This window comes from Ranitomeya imitator, chromosome 4, assembly GCF_032444005.1.
Source record: "Ranitomeya imitator isolate aRanImi1 chromosome 4, aRanImi1.pri, whole genome shotgun sequence".
Taxonomy (NCBI): domain Eukaryota; kingdom Metazoa; phylum Chordata; class Amphibia; order Anura; family Dendrobatidae; genus Ranitomeya; species Ranitomeya imitator.
In genome coordinates this window covers 312,598,777-312,611,088 of record NC_091285.1, presented here as the reverse complement: position 1 = coordinate 312,611,088, position 12,312 = coordinate 312,598,777, and the positions used below count along the sequence as shown (strand labels likewise).

At 45.2% G+C, this 12,312-nt stretch overlaps 1 protein-coding gene across 1 annotated transcript in view; it reads right to left on the bottom strand.

Moving 5' to 3' along the window:
- Nucleotides 1-11,867, bottom strand: part of CAPZA2 (capping actin protein of muscle Z-line subunit alpha 2) — a 98,716-nt gene extending 86,849 nt beyond the window's left edge. The window contains exon 1 of the mRNA XM_069764844.1: nt 11,772-11,867. Coding sequence (XP_069620945.1) covers nt 11,772-11,810 — 39 coding nt within the window. The 5' untranslated portion in view covers nt 11,811-11,867. The remainder of the gene's footprint in view (nt 1-11,771) is intronic.
- Between the last annotated feature and the right edge of the window lie 445 nt (nt 11,868-12,312).

The following is a 12,312-nucleotide window of genomic DNA, read 5'->3' as shown; positions in this document are numbered from 1 at the left end:
TTTACAAAGTTCTTCATTAGGCCCAACTTGATATGCAATGGTGGTAACAAACTTGTGGGTTAACAAGTGCTGGATGCAGGACATTTTTGCTCTCTGGCTGAAGTGAATGTCGGAGAGGCCAGTATCTTATCGTAGTGCTATTCTCTTGCACGACTATCCCACTCAAACAGAAAATGGAGTTTGTGTATCCACCTTGGAGAACAAGCAAGAGGGCAACCACCTTTAAGTCACCACAGAGGGGCAACAAATGTTGGTCATAGTTCAGGCACCTCAACAGCTGTTTCATTTTGTCATAGGTTTCTTTCATGTGAACTGCATGACAAACTGGAATTAAAGGTAGCGCACTGCCACAAGCTTTTAGGCTTTTTCGGATGAATAGCCTCCATTCCTCTGGATTATGACATCTTCAGAGCTTCCGTTAAATGGTTGATGTTGTTGCATACTACAAGACCCTCTGTGAAGAAGCATTGGACAAGATCTTTATCATGGTTGCAGAACAAAAATCTGAACATCGCCGCTAGAAGATTCCACTACTGTAACCTATGGCCGGGTGCCCACGTGCTGGAACTATCAAAAACCAAAAAGAGAAAAAGCATGCCCATATAACAGGGAACACCCAAACTCATTAAACTTGCCAAAAGATTTTTTATTTCAATTGCACAAAATAAACAAAGCACATAAGACACACTAACAATTAAAAACACAATGTGAAATACTCAATGGTCATGCCTTATAATAAAGTCTATGATCCACCGCAGCTGCCTGCTCAATTTCAAATTGCTGATATAAGCTCCAGAACATGCATGTGGAAATCCCTTAAAGGGAACCTGTCACCCCCAAAATCGCAGGTGAGGTAAGCCCACCGGCATCAGGGGCTTATCTATAGCATTCTGGAATGCTGTAGATCAGAGGTCCCCAACTCCAGTCCTCAAGGCCCACCAACAGGTCATGTTTTCAGGATTTCCTTTGCATTGCACAGGTGATGCAATTATTACCTGTGCAAGACTAAGGAAATCCTGAAAACATGACCTGTTGGTGGGCCTTGAGGACTGGAGTTGGGGACCTCTGCTGTAGATAAGCCGCCGATGTATCCTAAAAGATGAGAAAAAGACATTAGATTATAGCCACCCAGGGGAGGTCCCGCTGTTGGCCCGGGTCTGACACCTCCTATCTTCATCAGATGACGTCCTCTTCTGGTCTTCACGCTGCGGCTCCAGCGCAGGCGTACTTTGCCCTGTTGAGGGCAGAGCAAAGTACTGCAGTGCGCAGGCGCCGAGCCTCTCTGACCTTTCCCGGCGCCTGCGCACTGTAGTACTTTGCTCTGCCCTCAACAGGGCAAAGTACGCCTGCGCTGGAGCCGCAGCGTGAAGACCAGAAGAGGACGTCATCTGATGAAGATAGGAAGCGCCGGACCAACAGCGGGACCGCCCCTGGGTGAGTATAATCTAACGTCTTTCTCATCTTTTAGGATACATAGGGGGCTTATCTACAGCATTCTAGAATGCTGTAGATAAGCCCCTGATGCCGGTGGGCTTACCTCACCTGCGATTTTGGGGGTGACAGGTTCCCTTTAATGACAATGAAACTGCATATATAATGACAAATCTTGTATATAATATAATGCATACCATAAACACATGCAAGTTAATACACTGACTTAACTATTCACAGTACCATATAACTAATAAGATGGGAAGGAACATGGTCAGTCCTGAACAAAACTTTAAGTTTAGTCTCGCCTGAGAAAACCAGGCTAAGTAAATCTGTATGTTTCCAAGACCATGTGGTCCCTGTTCAGCAAGTAATGTTAATTACTGACCATGTTCCTTCCCACCTTATTGGTTATATGGTACTGTGAATAGTTAGGTCAGTGTATTAACTTGCATGTGTTTATGGTATGCATAATATTATATACAAGATTTGTCATTATATATGCAGTTTCAGTGTCATTAAGGGATTTCCACATGCCTGTTCTGGAGCTTATATCAGCAATTTGAGTTTGAGCAGGCAGCTGCGGTGGATCATGGACTTTATTATAAGGCATGACTATTGAGTCTTTCACATTGTGTTTTTAAATGTTTTTTAATTGTTAGTGTGTCTTATGTGCTTTGTTTAATTTGTGCAATTGAAATAAAATATCTTTTGGCAAGTTTAATGAGTTTGGGTATCCCTGTTATATGGGCATGCTTTTTCTCTATTTGATTTTTGACTGTTACATTTTTTGCCCATGGTGAACCCCTCGTAGTTATATACATGGTGGTGCCCTCCACATCCCTCTGTTTCACGTTCTGGAACTAGCAGCACATGTCCGCTGCATCCGAAGAACTGCCTTCAATCGAACACAGGTAAATCCACATGTGTTCACTAAACCACATGGGATCTCTAAAAATCCCATCCACTATGCTGCAACGTCTGGCCCCTGCAAGTTTGACACTGCATAAATATGCAGTATCAAACCAGCAGCAATTACTGATGGTGGGCACATATCCCGGGCAAGAGCTCAGCCTTAGGGCAGTCCCACATGTCCAGATAATTCCGGTACCGGAATTATCCGTGACCGTGCTTTTCTGTGGCACACGTGTGCCGACTGGGTACCACACGGAGCGTGCAGGAGACAGCGTTGGAGATAAGCTCTGTCCCCTGCATCTGGTGCTGAAGCTGCCATTCATATCTTCTCTGCAGCAGCGTTTGCTGTAGAGAAGGTATGATAAATCCTTTTTTTTTTTTGGTTTCTTGTGTTTAAAATAAAGATCCCTGTCCCCACCCCCTGTGCGCCCGCCCGCTGTAATTAAAATACTCACCCGGCTCCCTCGCAGTGTCCTGTCCTCGCCGCACCTTCTCCTGTATGCGGTCACGTGGGGCCGCCCATTACAGTAATGAATATGCAGCTCCACCCCTATGGGACAGGGATCTTTATTTTAAACACGAGAAACAAAAAAAAAAAAAAAAAGGATTTATCATATCTTCTCTACAGCAAACGCTGCTGCAGAGAAGATATGAATGGCGGCTTCAGCACCACGTGGGAGGGACAGCGCTTACTGTAGCGCTGTCTCCTGCACGGGGCACGGACAACGTCCGTGTGCGGTACGTGTTTTACACGGACCCATTGACTTTAATGGGTCTGTGTAATCCGTGTGCTCCCACGAACACTGACAGGTCTCCGTATTTTGCACACGGACACACGGTCCGTGAAAACACGCTGACATGTGCAGAGAGACATTGATTTCAATGTGTCTACGTGAGTCAGTGTCTCCGGTACATAAGGAAACTGTCACACTGACGTGTGAAACCGGCCTTACTCTTGGGCAGATTCAAATATCTAGCAAGATTGTTCAGTTCACTTTGTGTTATAAGGTGTGGTTCACAAAGGCTGGGTCACAAGAGAAAGATGCTTCATGACACCAAGAGCCCTCTTGTTCCTCACTTGACTGAAAATGTTTCTGATGCTTATGGAACTGGCAGCTCTTCTGTATGTGGTACTGGGCATATTGCAAGTGGCATGTTTGGAACTGTAAGGTTATGTGCACATGTTCAGGATTTTGTGTGTTTTTTTCTGTATAAAACCGTGAAAAAAAAAGCATACATTAAGCATCCTATTAGAATGCAATCTGCAATTTTTGTGCATTTGTTTCCGCGGCGGAATCGCATTCTGGAAAAAACCGCAGCATGTGTTCATTCCTTATGAGGAATAGCGGGGATTCCGCACACATAGGAATGCATTGATCAGCTTACTTTCCGATGGGGCTATGCCCACCATGCGGGAAGTAAGCGGCTCGTGTGCGGTTAGTACCCAGGGTGGAGGAGAGGAGACTCTCCTCCAGGCCCTGGGAACTATATAATTGTTAAAAAAAAAAAAATAATTAAAATAATAAATCGTGATATTCTCACCTTCTGGCGTCCCTCGCAGCATTCCTGCTCCTCGCGATGCTGCCGTTCCCAGTAATACTTTGCCGCAATGACCTGTGATGATGCGGTCTCACGAGACCGCTACGTCATCTGAGGTCATGCCGCTAGGCATTATTGGGAACGGGAGCAACGCGAGGAACGCCAGAAGGTGAGAATCACGATTTTTTATTTTTTTTAATTATTTTTAACAGATCTTTTTACTATTGATGCTGCTTAGGCAGCATCAATAGTAAAAAGTTGGTCACACTTGTCAAACACTATTTTTGACAAGTGTGACCAACCTGTCAATCAGTTTTCCAAGCGATGCTACAGATCGCTTGGAAGACGCTAGCATTCTGCAAGCTAATTACGCTTGTACAGGGCTAGTGTTTAGCATGAAAATGTATGCCAATTCCGCATGTGTTTTACCTGCGGCACAGTTGCGAAATTGCCGCAGAAATTCCGGACATGTGCACATAGCCTTCTTCCTTAAACTCCTTTCATAGGCCATGTGCACACGCTGTGGATTCCGTTGCAGAATTTTCCGCAGCGGATTTGATTAAATCCGCAGTGCAAAAGTACTGCGGATTTATCGCGTTTTTTTGTGCGGTTTCCACTGCGCTTTTAGACACTTGCGGATTTTTAATATGGAGCAGGTGCCAAACCGCTGCGGATTCCGCACAAAGAATTGACATGCTGCGGAAAATAAACCGCAGCGTTTCCGCGCGTTTTTTTTCCGCAGCTTGTGCACAGCGGTTTTTGTTTTCCATAGGTTAACATAGTACTGTACACCACATGGAAAACAGCTTTGGATCTGCAGCATCAAAACCACTGCGGATCCGCAGCAAAAACTGCAACGTGTGCACATACCCTTAATGGGGCACACCATGCAGAAATAGCAATTGGTAGTGTGATTGATAGGCTCTCAACAGATAACTGGGACTGTAAAAGCATAATTACCTCTTTCCTGCAACCACTGGGTAAGATGTGATACACATTAGTGATGAGCGAGTGAACTCGTTGCTTGGGTTTTCCCGAGCACACTTGGGTGACCTCCGAGTATTTGTTAGTGTTTGGAGATTTAATTTTCATCGCCTCAGCTGAATAATTTACAGCTATTAGCCAGGCAGTACATGTGGGGGTTGCCTGGTTGCTAGGGAATCCCCACATGTAATCAAGCTGGCTAGTAGCTGTAAATCATGCTCCTGAGGCGATGAAAACTAAATCTCCACAGTCATAAATACTCGGGAGACCACCCAGACAACGAGTACACTCACTCATCACTAATACACATCTATTGCAGCATATATGTGGAGCCCAACTCTTGTCTTGAGCTCCCATTCTGCAGCCAAAATACAGGTTGCAGGCTTTCCTTATGATGGTAGTCAAGTTTCACTTTTGTGACGCAAAAGGGACTTCTCCGCATATGTAGCACAAACTATACACTTTGTTAATACAAGAATGAGGAATATCAGAAAAGAAAAAAAAAAAAAAAAAAAAAAAAAAAGGAGAAACATGTCAATATGCTAAGAAAGCCTAATGATAAGTTCCACTGGGCATTTTGCTGCGTTTTTTTATGCTAATTTTCAGCTGCTTTTTACAATACCTGCAAAGCCTATGAGATGTCAGAAATCTCAAGCACACACTGTTTTTTGTGTGATCAGTATTTTGTGCTTTGCTGCGTTTTTTTGGACATAGAGCATGTCACTTCTTGCAACGTTTTTGCTGCGTTTTTCACCCACTGACTTGAATGGGTGTTAAAAAAAACGCAGCAAAAACGCGGGGGTTATTATTCGCTGCGTTTTTGCTGCTGAAAATTCAAGGACATTAGCATGAACAAAGAAAAAAAAAAAAAAAAAAAAAAAACACACCAAAGACGCATCTAAGGGTAAGTTCACACAGGGCGTTTTTGCTGCATTTTTTTTCTGCTGCTTTTTTTTCCTGCAGCAAACCCTGATCATCTTGGCAGAAAAGAAGCTGCGCCAAAATGCAGTTTTAGGTGCTTTTTTTCCCTCTTTGTGCATACCAATAAAGTTGAGTGCACACAGAGAAAAAAAAACAACTTCCTGTAGATAGATTGATAGAATGGCATTTTCCCACGGTGCAGGACAGGCTGTGAGGGAGCGCAGGCTCGGTTACGTCACCGCTAGTTACTGAGCCTGCGCCCGCTCGGTCTCATTCATTCCCCAGTCACTTACAGCCGGGGGCAGTCGCATTAGCAGCGCTCCTGGTTGTAAGCTTTATCTCCCCCAGATACTGCGTGGGACACTCGTTATATTGGACTGCAATGGGTCAGGGAGTATACTTTTGCTTTTTTATTTTTATTACAGAAGATCAAGGACTTTGCTATGGAATGGCAGAATAATGAAAGAATTGTCAAAACGGTGTGCGTTTTATTTCATTAAAAGACTTTTTTCTGTGTGTTTATTTAACCCTTTAATATAGGATTAGTAATGGATAGGTGTCTTACTGAAGCCTCTCCATTACTAACCGGCTTAATGTCACCTTACAATAGTAAGGCGACATTAACCCCTTATTACCCCGCTTGCCACTGCTACAGGGCAAGTGGGAAGAGTCGGGCAAAGTGCCAGAATTGGCGCAACTTACAGATGCGCCTTTTCTGGGCAGCTGCGGGCTGCTATTTTTAGGCTGGGGGGGGGCAATATCAATGGCCCCTTACCAGCCTGAGAATACCAGCCCCCAGCTGTGAGCTTTAGCAAGGCTGTTGTAAAAAAAATGGGGGGACCACACGCCTTTTTTTAATTATTTATTTAAAGAATTAGGGAAAAAAAAGCATGAGGACCACTCTATTCTTGATAACCAGCCTTGCTGAAGCCGACAGCTGGGGGTTGCAGCCCCCAGCTGTGAGTTTTGTCTGGCTGGTTATCAAAATTAGGGGGGAACCCACGCCGATTTTTAAATTTATTTATATCGTAGGAGCGGCAGATGAAATCTCCCATCCACCGCTCCTGCTCTCACAGTAATTAGCGGGTGTAGGTGTCAGATGATGGGAGCAGTAGTCCCATCAGCTGACACCAGTGATCGGCGGTGAAGTTTACACCTCCGATCACAGCTGAGCGCTCCCGCTGTCTTCTGACAGCGTGGGAACCGCGGCTCTGACCGGCGGGGAGGATTTCCCAGCCGATCAGAAGCGGTGTTTGCCGTGCTGTAATGCATATGACAGCGTGTCAAACACTAATGCTGGACCCCCATTTAAGTGAATGGGGGTCCGCTGCTGGATGACAGGCTGCATGAACACATCATGCAGTCTGCCATCTAGATGTAGCCGAGACGTGTGACGTCACATCCGGTTCTCCTTGACTTTTCTGCAGCAAATATGCTGCAAGAAAAGTCAACCTAGCGTATTTGCAGTGTTTTTTCCCCACCCATTCAAGTCAATGGGTGAAAAAACGCTGGAAAAACGCTGAAAGAAGCGACATGCCCTATGTAAAAAAAAAAAAAAAAACACAGCAAAGCACAAAATACGGACCTCACAAAAACCCAATGTGTGTGCATGAGATTTCTGAAATCTCATAGGCTTTGCTGGTACTGTAAAAAGAAGCTGAAAATTAGCATAAAAAAACGCAGCAAAAAAAAAAAAGACAGCAAAAACGCCCTGTGTGAACTTACCCCAACACTGTATACCTTAGAGAGCATTTATAAAAGTAATTGATGCAACTGTAAATAGGATTATGTCATTCGAGCAGATCTGGCGCTTTTGATTGGTCACCCTAAGATTATAGAATAGCGGAGGGCTCAATAGATTAAATAGATGATGATGATGACGACTAGCTATTAACAATGCAATAATGACCATCTATTTATAGAATTGCCTTGTAATGTTTTCATTTCCTGTTCTGTCCAGATGTCACTGTATCCCAGAATTCCAAGAGGAGGAAGTTCACCGACTGCCATATTGGGACACCCAAGTGATGGGTGTCTTAATATGGAAACTGCTGCTGGTACCAACCTATTGCACGGCACCACCAGCGGAACACCATCGCACCATACACTGCCTCTTGCGCAGAACCACCAGCGGAACACAGTCACGAACACGCCGCCGCCGGAATCAGCCGAATGATTCACTGACCGCCGCCATCTTTGTACAAGAGGAGCGCATGCGCAGTTTTAGTGTGACCGCTGCTATCTGTCTGAATAAAGATGGCGGCGATCTGATTTTTTGCGCCTGGCGATTTAATTACACAATTAGTAATTACACGCAGGTGCAGTGAATCAATCGGCTGATCCCAGTGGCAGATGCACAACGTGTCTACAGGCAGAGGAAGCCGGTCACATTAAAGGGGTTTTCCCACAAACAAAAGTTCATTTTAAAAATTGTCTATGTCTGACGTGTACGGAGCATACCACATCTCCTGGGCAGGGGAGGAAGCAAAAGACAATACTGACATTATAGCAGGGGATCACAGTGGATTCATTTTGTGAGGTAAAATATTTCACTGACTGATTTTAAAAAATATTTTCCCTCACAAAATGTATCCTCTGCGATCTCCTGCTGTAATGTCAGTATTGTCTTTTGCTTCCTCCCTTGCCCAGGAGCTGTGGTATGTTCTGTACACGGTCAGACAGACAATTTTTAAAATGAACTTTTGTTTGTGGGAAAACCCCTTTAAAAAGCAAATATCAACGCAAACATGGCTCCTAAAAAGTACACCAATGACAATGAAAAGAAAGCAGCAAAGACACAACTAAGACAACAAAGGGCAAGTGAGACTTTTGAAGAGCAACAGCATCGCTGGGGAGAAACAATGCATATAAGCGTAGGCGTCAAGCACATGAGTCACCTGATGCAAAAGTCATTAGACTATCACAGGATGCCATTAGGCAACAACAGCGCCACATGCCTGCCCCCATTGTGACATTACCGCCCTCACGATGCAATAGCATCGGGCCTCCATCTAGTGGAAAAAATAAAAACGCAATTTCTATAGGTCTGCATGAAGGGTGTCATAAGTAATTACAACCTACTCTTGAACTTGAAAATTGGAGCCAATCAGCAACTGTATCATTTTTCAGTACCACAACATTAGTGCAGTTACAACTGTTTTTGTCTCTGACAGTAACAGTAATATATTAACCCCTTAGTGACGGAGCCAAATTTTTGAAATCTCACCAGTATCACTTTATGTGGTAATAACTCTGCAACAAATCCCAGTGATTTTGAGATTGTTTTTTCGTGTCATATTATACTTTATGATAATGGTAAATTTAGGTCAATATGCTTTGTGTTTATTTATAAAAAAATATCAAAAATTTGAGAAAAATGTTAAAAAATTAGCAATTTTCTAAATTTGAATGATTATTCCTTTAATCCAGATAGTTATACCACAGCAAAACATTAATAAATAACATTTCCCACATGTCGGCTTTACATCAGCATCATTTGTAAAATGTTATTTTATTTTTTTAGCATTTTAGGAGATTTAAAAATGTAGCTGCAATTTTTCATTTTTTCAAGGAAATTTACTAAATTTATTTTTTTAGGGACTTATCCATGTTTGAAGTGACTTTAGGGGTCTCATATATTGGGAAACCCCCAAACGTGATACCATTTTAAAAACAGCACCCCCTGACATATCAAAAACTGCTGTCAGGTAGTTTATTAACCCTTCAGGTGCTTTACAGGAATTAATGCAAAGTGGTATGACAAATGAAAATGTGTATTTTTACCACCTAAATGTCGGTAACTTCTGAACAGGTTACAACAACCATCAGACTCTAAGGCCGCTATTTGGTCATGAATTGCCATGGCAAACATCAGGACCACACAATCATGATCTGAGGGCACCAATTGGGATAAAGAAGAAGCCCCCACACTCTGTTAACCATATATAATGATGTAGTCACTATTTACAGCAGCATCTAAGGGGTTAAACAGATTTGAACGGTGCAAACACTGATCGTGGCTGATGCAGAAAGTTGTCAGCTATAGCGTACAGCCGACAGCTGCTGGATTGTTACCTGTATGGGGAGGCTATTCTCTTATATGTAAGGTCAGTTAAAAGACGTATTGGCGGTCATTAAGGGGTTAAATGTTTTTTCCCAAATGATAGTTACCCTAGATCAAAAAGGGAGCCTGATGCAACCATCCAGTAACAAGATGTGGAAGCAGGCATGCGGTTATGGTCATTCTGTAATCTTGAGCATATGATATATAGATTTTTTCAGAATTGAGTGGGGCATATTATCCATTCCTAATAATATTGGACATTGAGGCGGTTTAACTCCTTCACGACCTTCCGATTTTCAGTTTTCGGTTTTTTTGCTCCCCTTCTTCCCAGAGGCTTGGCTATATTGACGGAAAATTAAAGTTATGTCAGGGCTTGTTTTTTTATGGGACGAGTTGTACTTTTGAAGGACACCATTGGTGTTACCATATACTGTACTGGAAAACGGGGACAAAAAATCCAAGTGTGGTGGAATTGCAGAAGAAGCACAATTCCACAATTGTCTTACCATGTTAACTAACTGCTAAAACTGACCCGTCATTATCATTCTCCAGGTCAGTGCGAGTTCACAGACACCAACCATGTCTAGGTTATTTTTAATAAAAGTAGTGAAAAAAAAAAAAGTTGCGCTATTTCCAACATCTGGGCTGGGTGCACACAGAAGAGGCTTGCATAGGGCACCAGTCACAGGTACATATGCTGTACATTGCCTGGCACCTTGTGAAAGTTACTGCATGGTATTGGTAAGGCTGCCTTTTCCTGTGATGGTTTTGAATTTCTCTTTTTTTTTTTAGGTTTGTCGCAAAGAGCATCAGAAACCAGACCACGCAGGCGAGATGAGTGCACAGGTAAGACATGACAGTTTAAAGGGAACCAGTCACCAGAAAAAAAAACACAACCTGCAGATAAGGGGTTAATCTGCAGGTTGATAGCGCTCTAATGCTAGCATGGGATTGCACTTAGATTAAAGTTGCGGTTAGAAACTACTGTAATCGTGTCCACGGCCCTGACGGACCGCCAGCCCCAAAGCAGTGCCAGTCAGAGCCGTGGGCACGGCTGCAGACGCATGTCTGTATACTCAGAGTGGTGACTGAACCCACGCCAGCACCACTGCTGTGACTGCCCAACCCTGCCTGACACCCCCCTCTGTATTGGGATCGGCTGTCAGTCAGGGCTGGATGCACAGTTACAGCCGACGCTCTGAGTAGGCACCACCCCTGTGACTGCCCCCCCCAACACCCCCTCTGCATTGGGATCAGCTGTCAGTCAGGGCTGGATGCACAGTTACAGCCGACGCTCTGAGTCAGCACCGCCCCTGAGACTGCCCCAACACCCCCTCTGCATTGGGATCAGCTGTCAGTCAGGGCTGGATGCACAGTTACAGCCGACACTCTGGGCCAGCGCCGCCCCTGTGGCAGAAACAGGAACACTGCTGAACCACATACAGAAGCTTACACTTTATTGTTCGATTACAGATTACCAGAGGAAACACCAAGAAGAGGAGGGCAGCCGGGCTCAGCGCTGGAGTGTGCGGGCCTGCATGGACACTTCCCAGACGCCGCTGTCCCGGGGCTCACAGCCTCCCACCAGCAGGTCTCATCCCGCACCTCATACATGGCGGCAGCGCCGGGCGGACACCTGGCCGGAGAGCAGGAAGCTGTGCCCTCACCGCCGCCTGACACTTCCTGGCGCTGCCCACCACGGCCGTACAAGGAGCGGACACAGAGGGAGAAGAGACGAGCCGCTGCCGAGAGGAGTCTGTCAGCCAGCACACAAGTCACCTGCAAACCCGGCCCATTAACGGCTTCACCTGGCCCCGACACAGCGCCCCCCGCAGCCCGCCCCGAGCACATACACAGCAGCCCACGGGACTATGGTGCTAATGAGCGGCCGACCCGCCGCACTCAACACCTCACCAACCTTGTCCTCATCGGACAGCTGATCGTCCACGTCCGCCATCTTCTTCGCCCCCTTTTCCTGACTGTGCGCGCCCAGTGGGCGGAGCCTGACGTCAGTGAGCGGCCCGTAGCGTGGCGGGAGCGCGCGCAGTCACGTGTGCCTTACGTACAGCAGCCGTGCCCGTGTGAGAGCAGAGCGGAGGCGAGCGCTGCCTGCGTGTGTGGGAAGCGGGTATCAGGGGTGATAGTGTGTAGGGCAGAAAGAGGGGCGCACGTTATAGTACAGACGCCCAGGTTCCAGATACCCATCTTATTACAGACCTCCAAGTGATTACAGACATTTATTACAGAAGCCCACGTTGTTACAGACCTCCATGTTATTACAGATGCTCACTTTATTGCAGACACCCATGCTATAGATGCCCACATTATTATAGACGCCCATGTTATTACAGACACCCATGTTATTACACCCATGATATAGATGCCCACGTTATTACAGACACCCATGTTATTACACCCACGATATAGATGGGGCGCCCGCCAGGCGCATACACGGTACC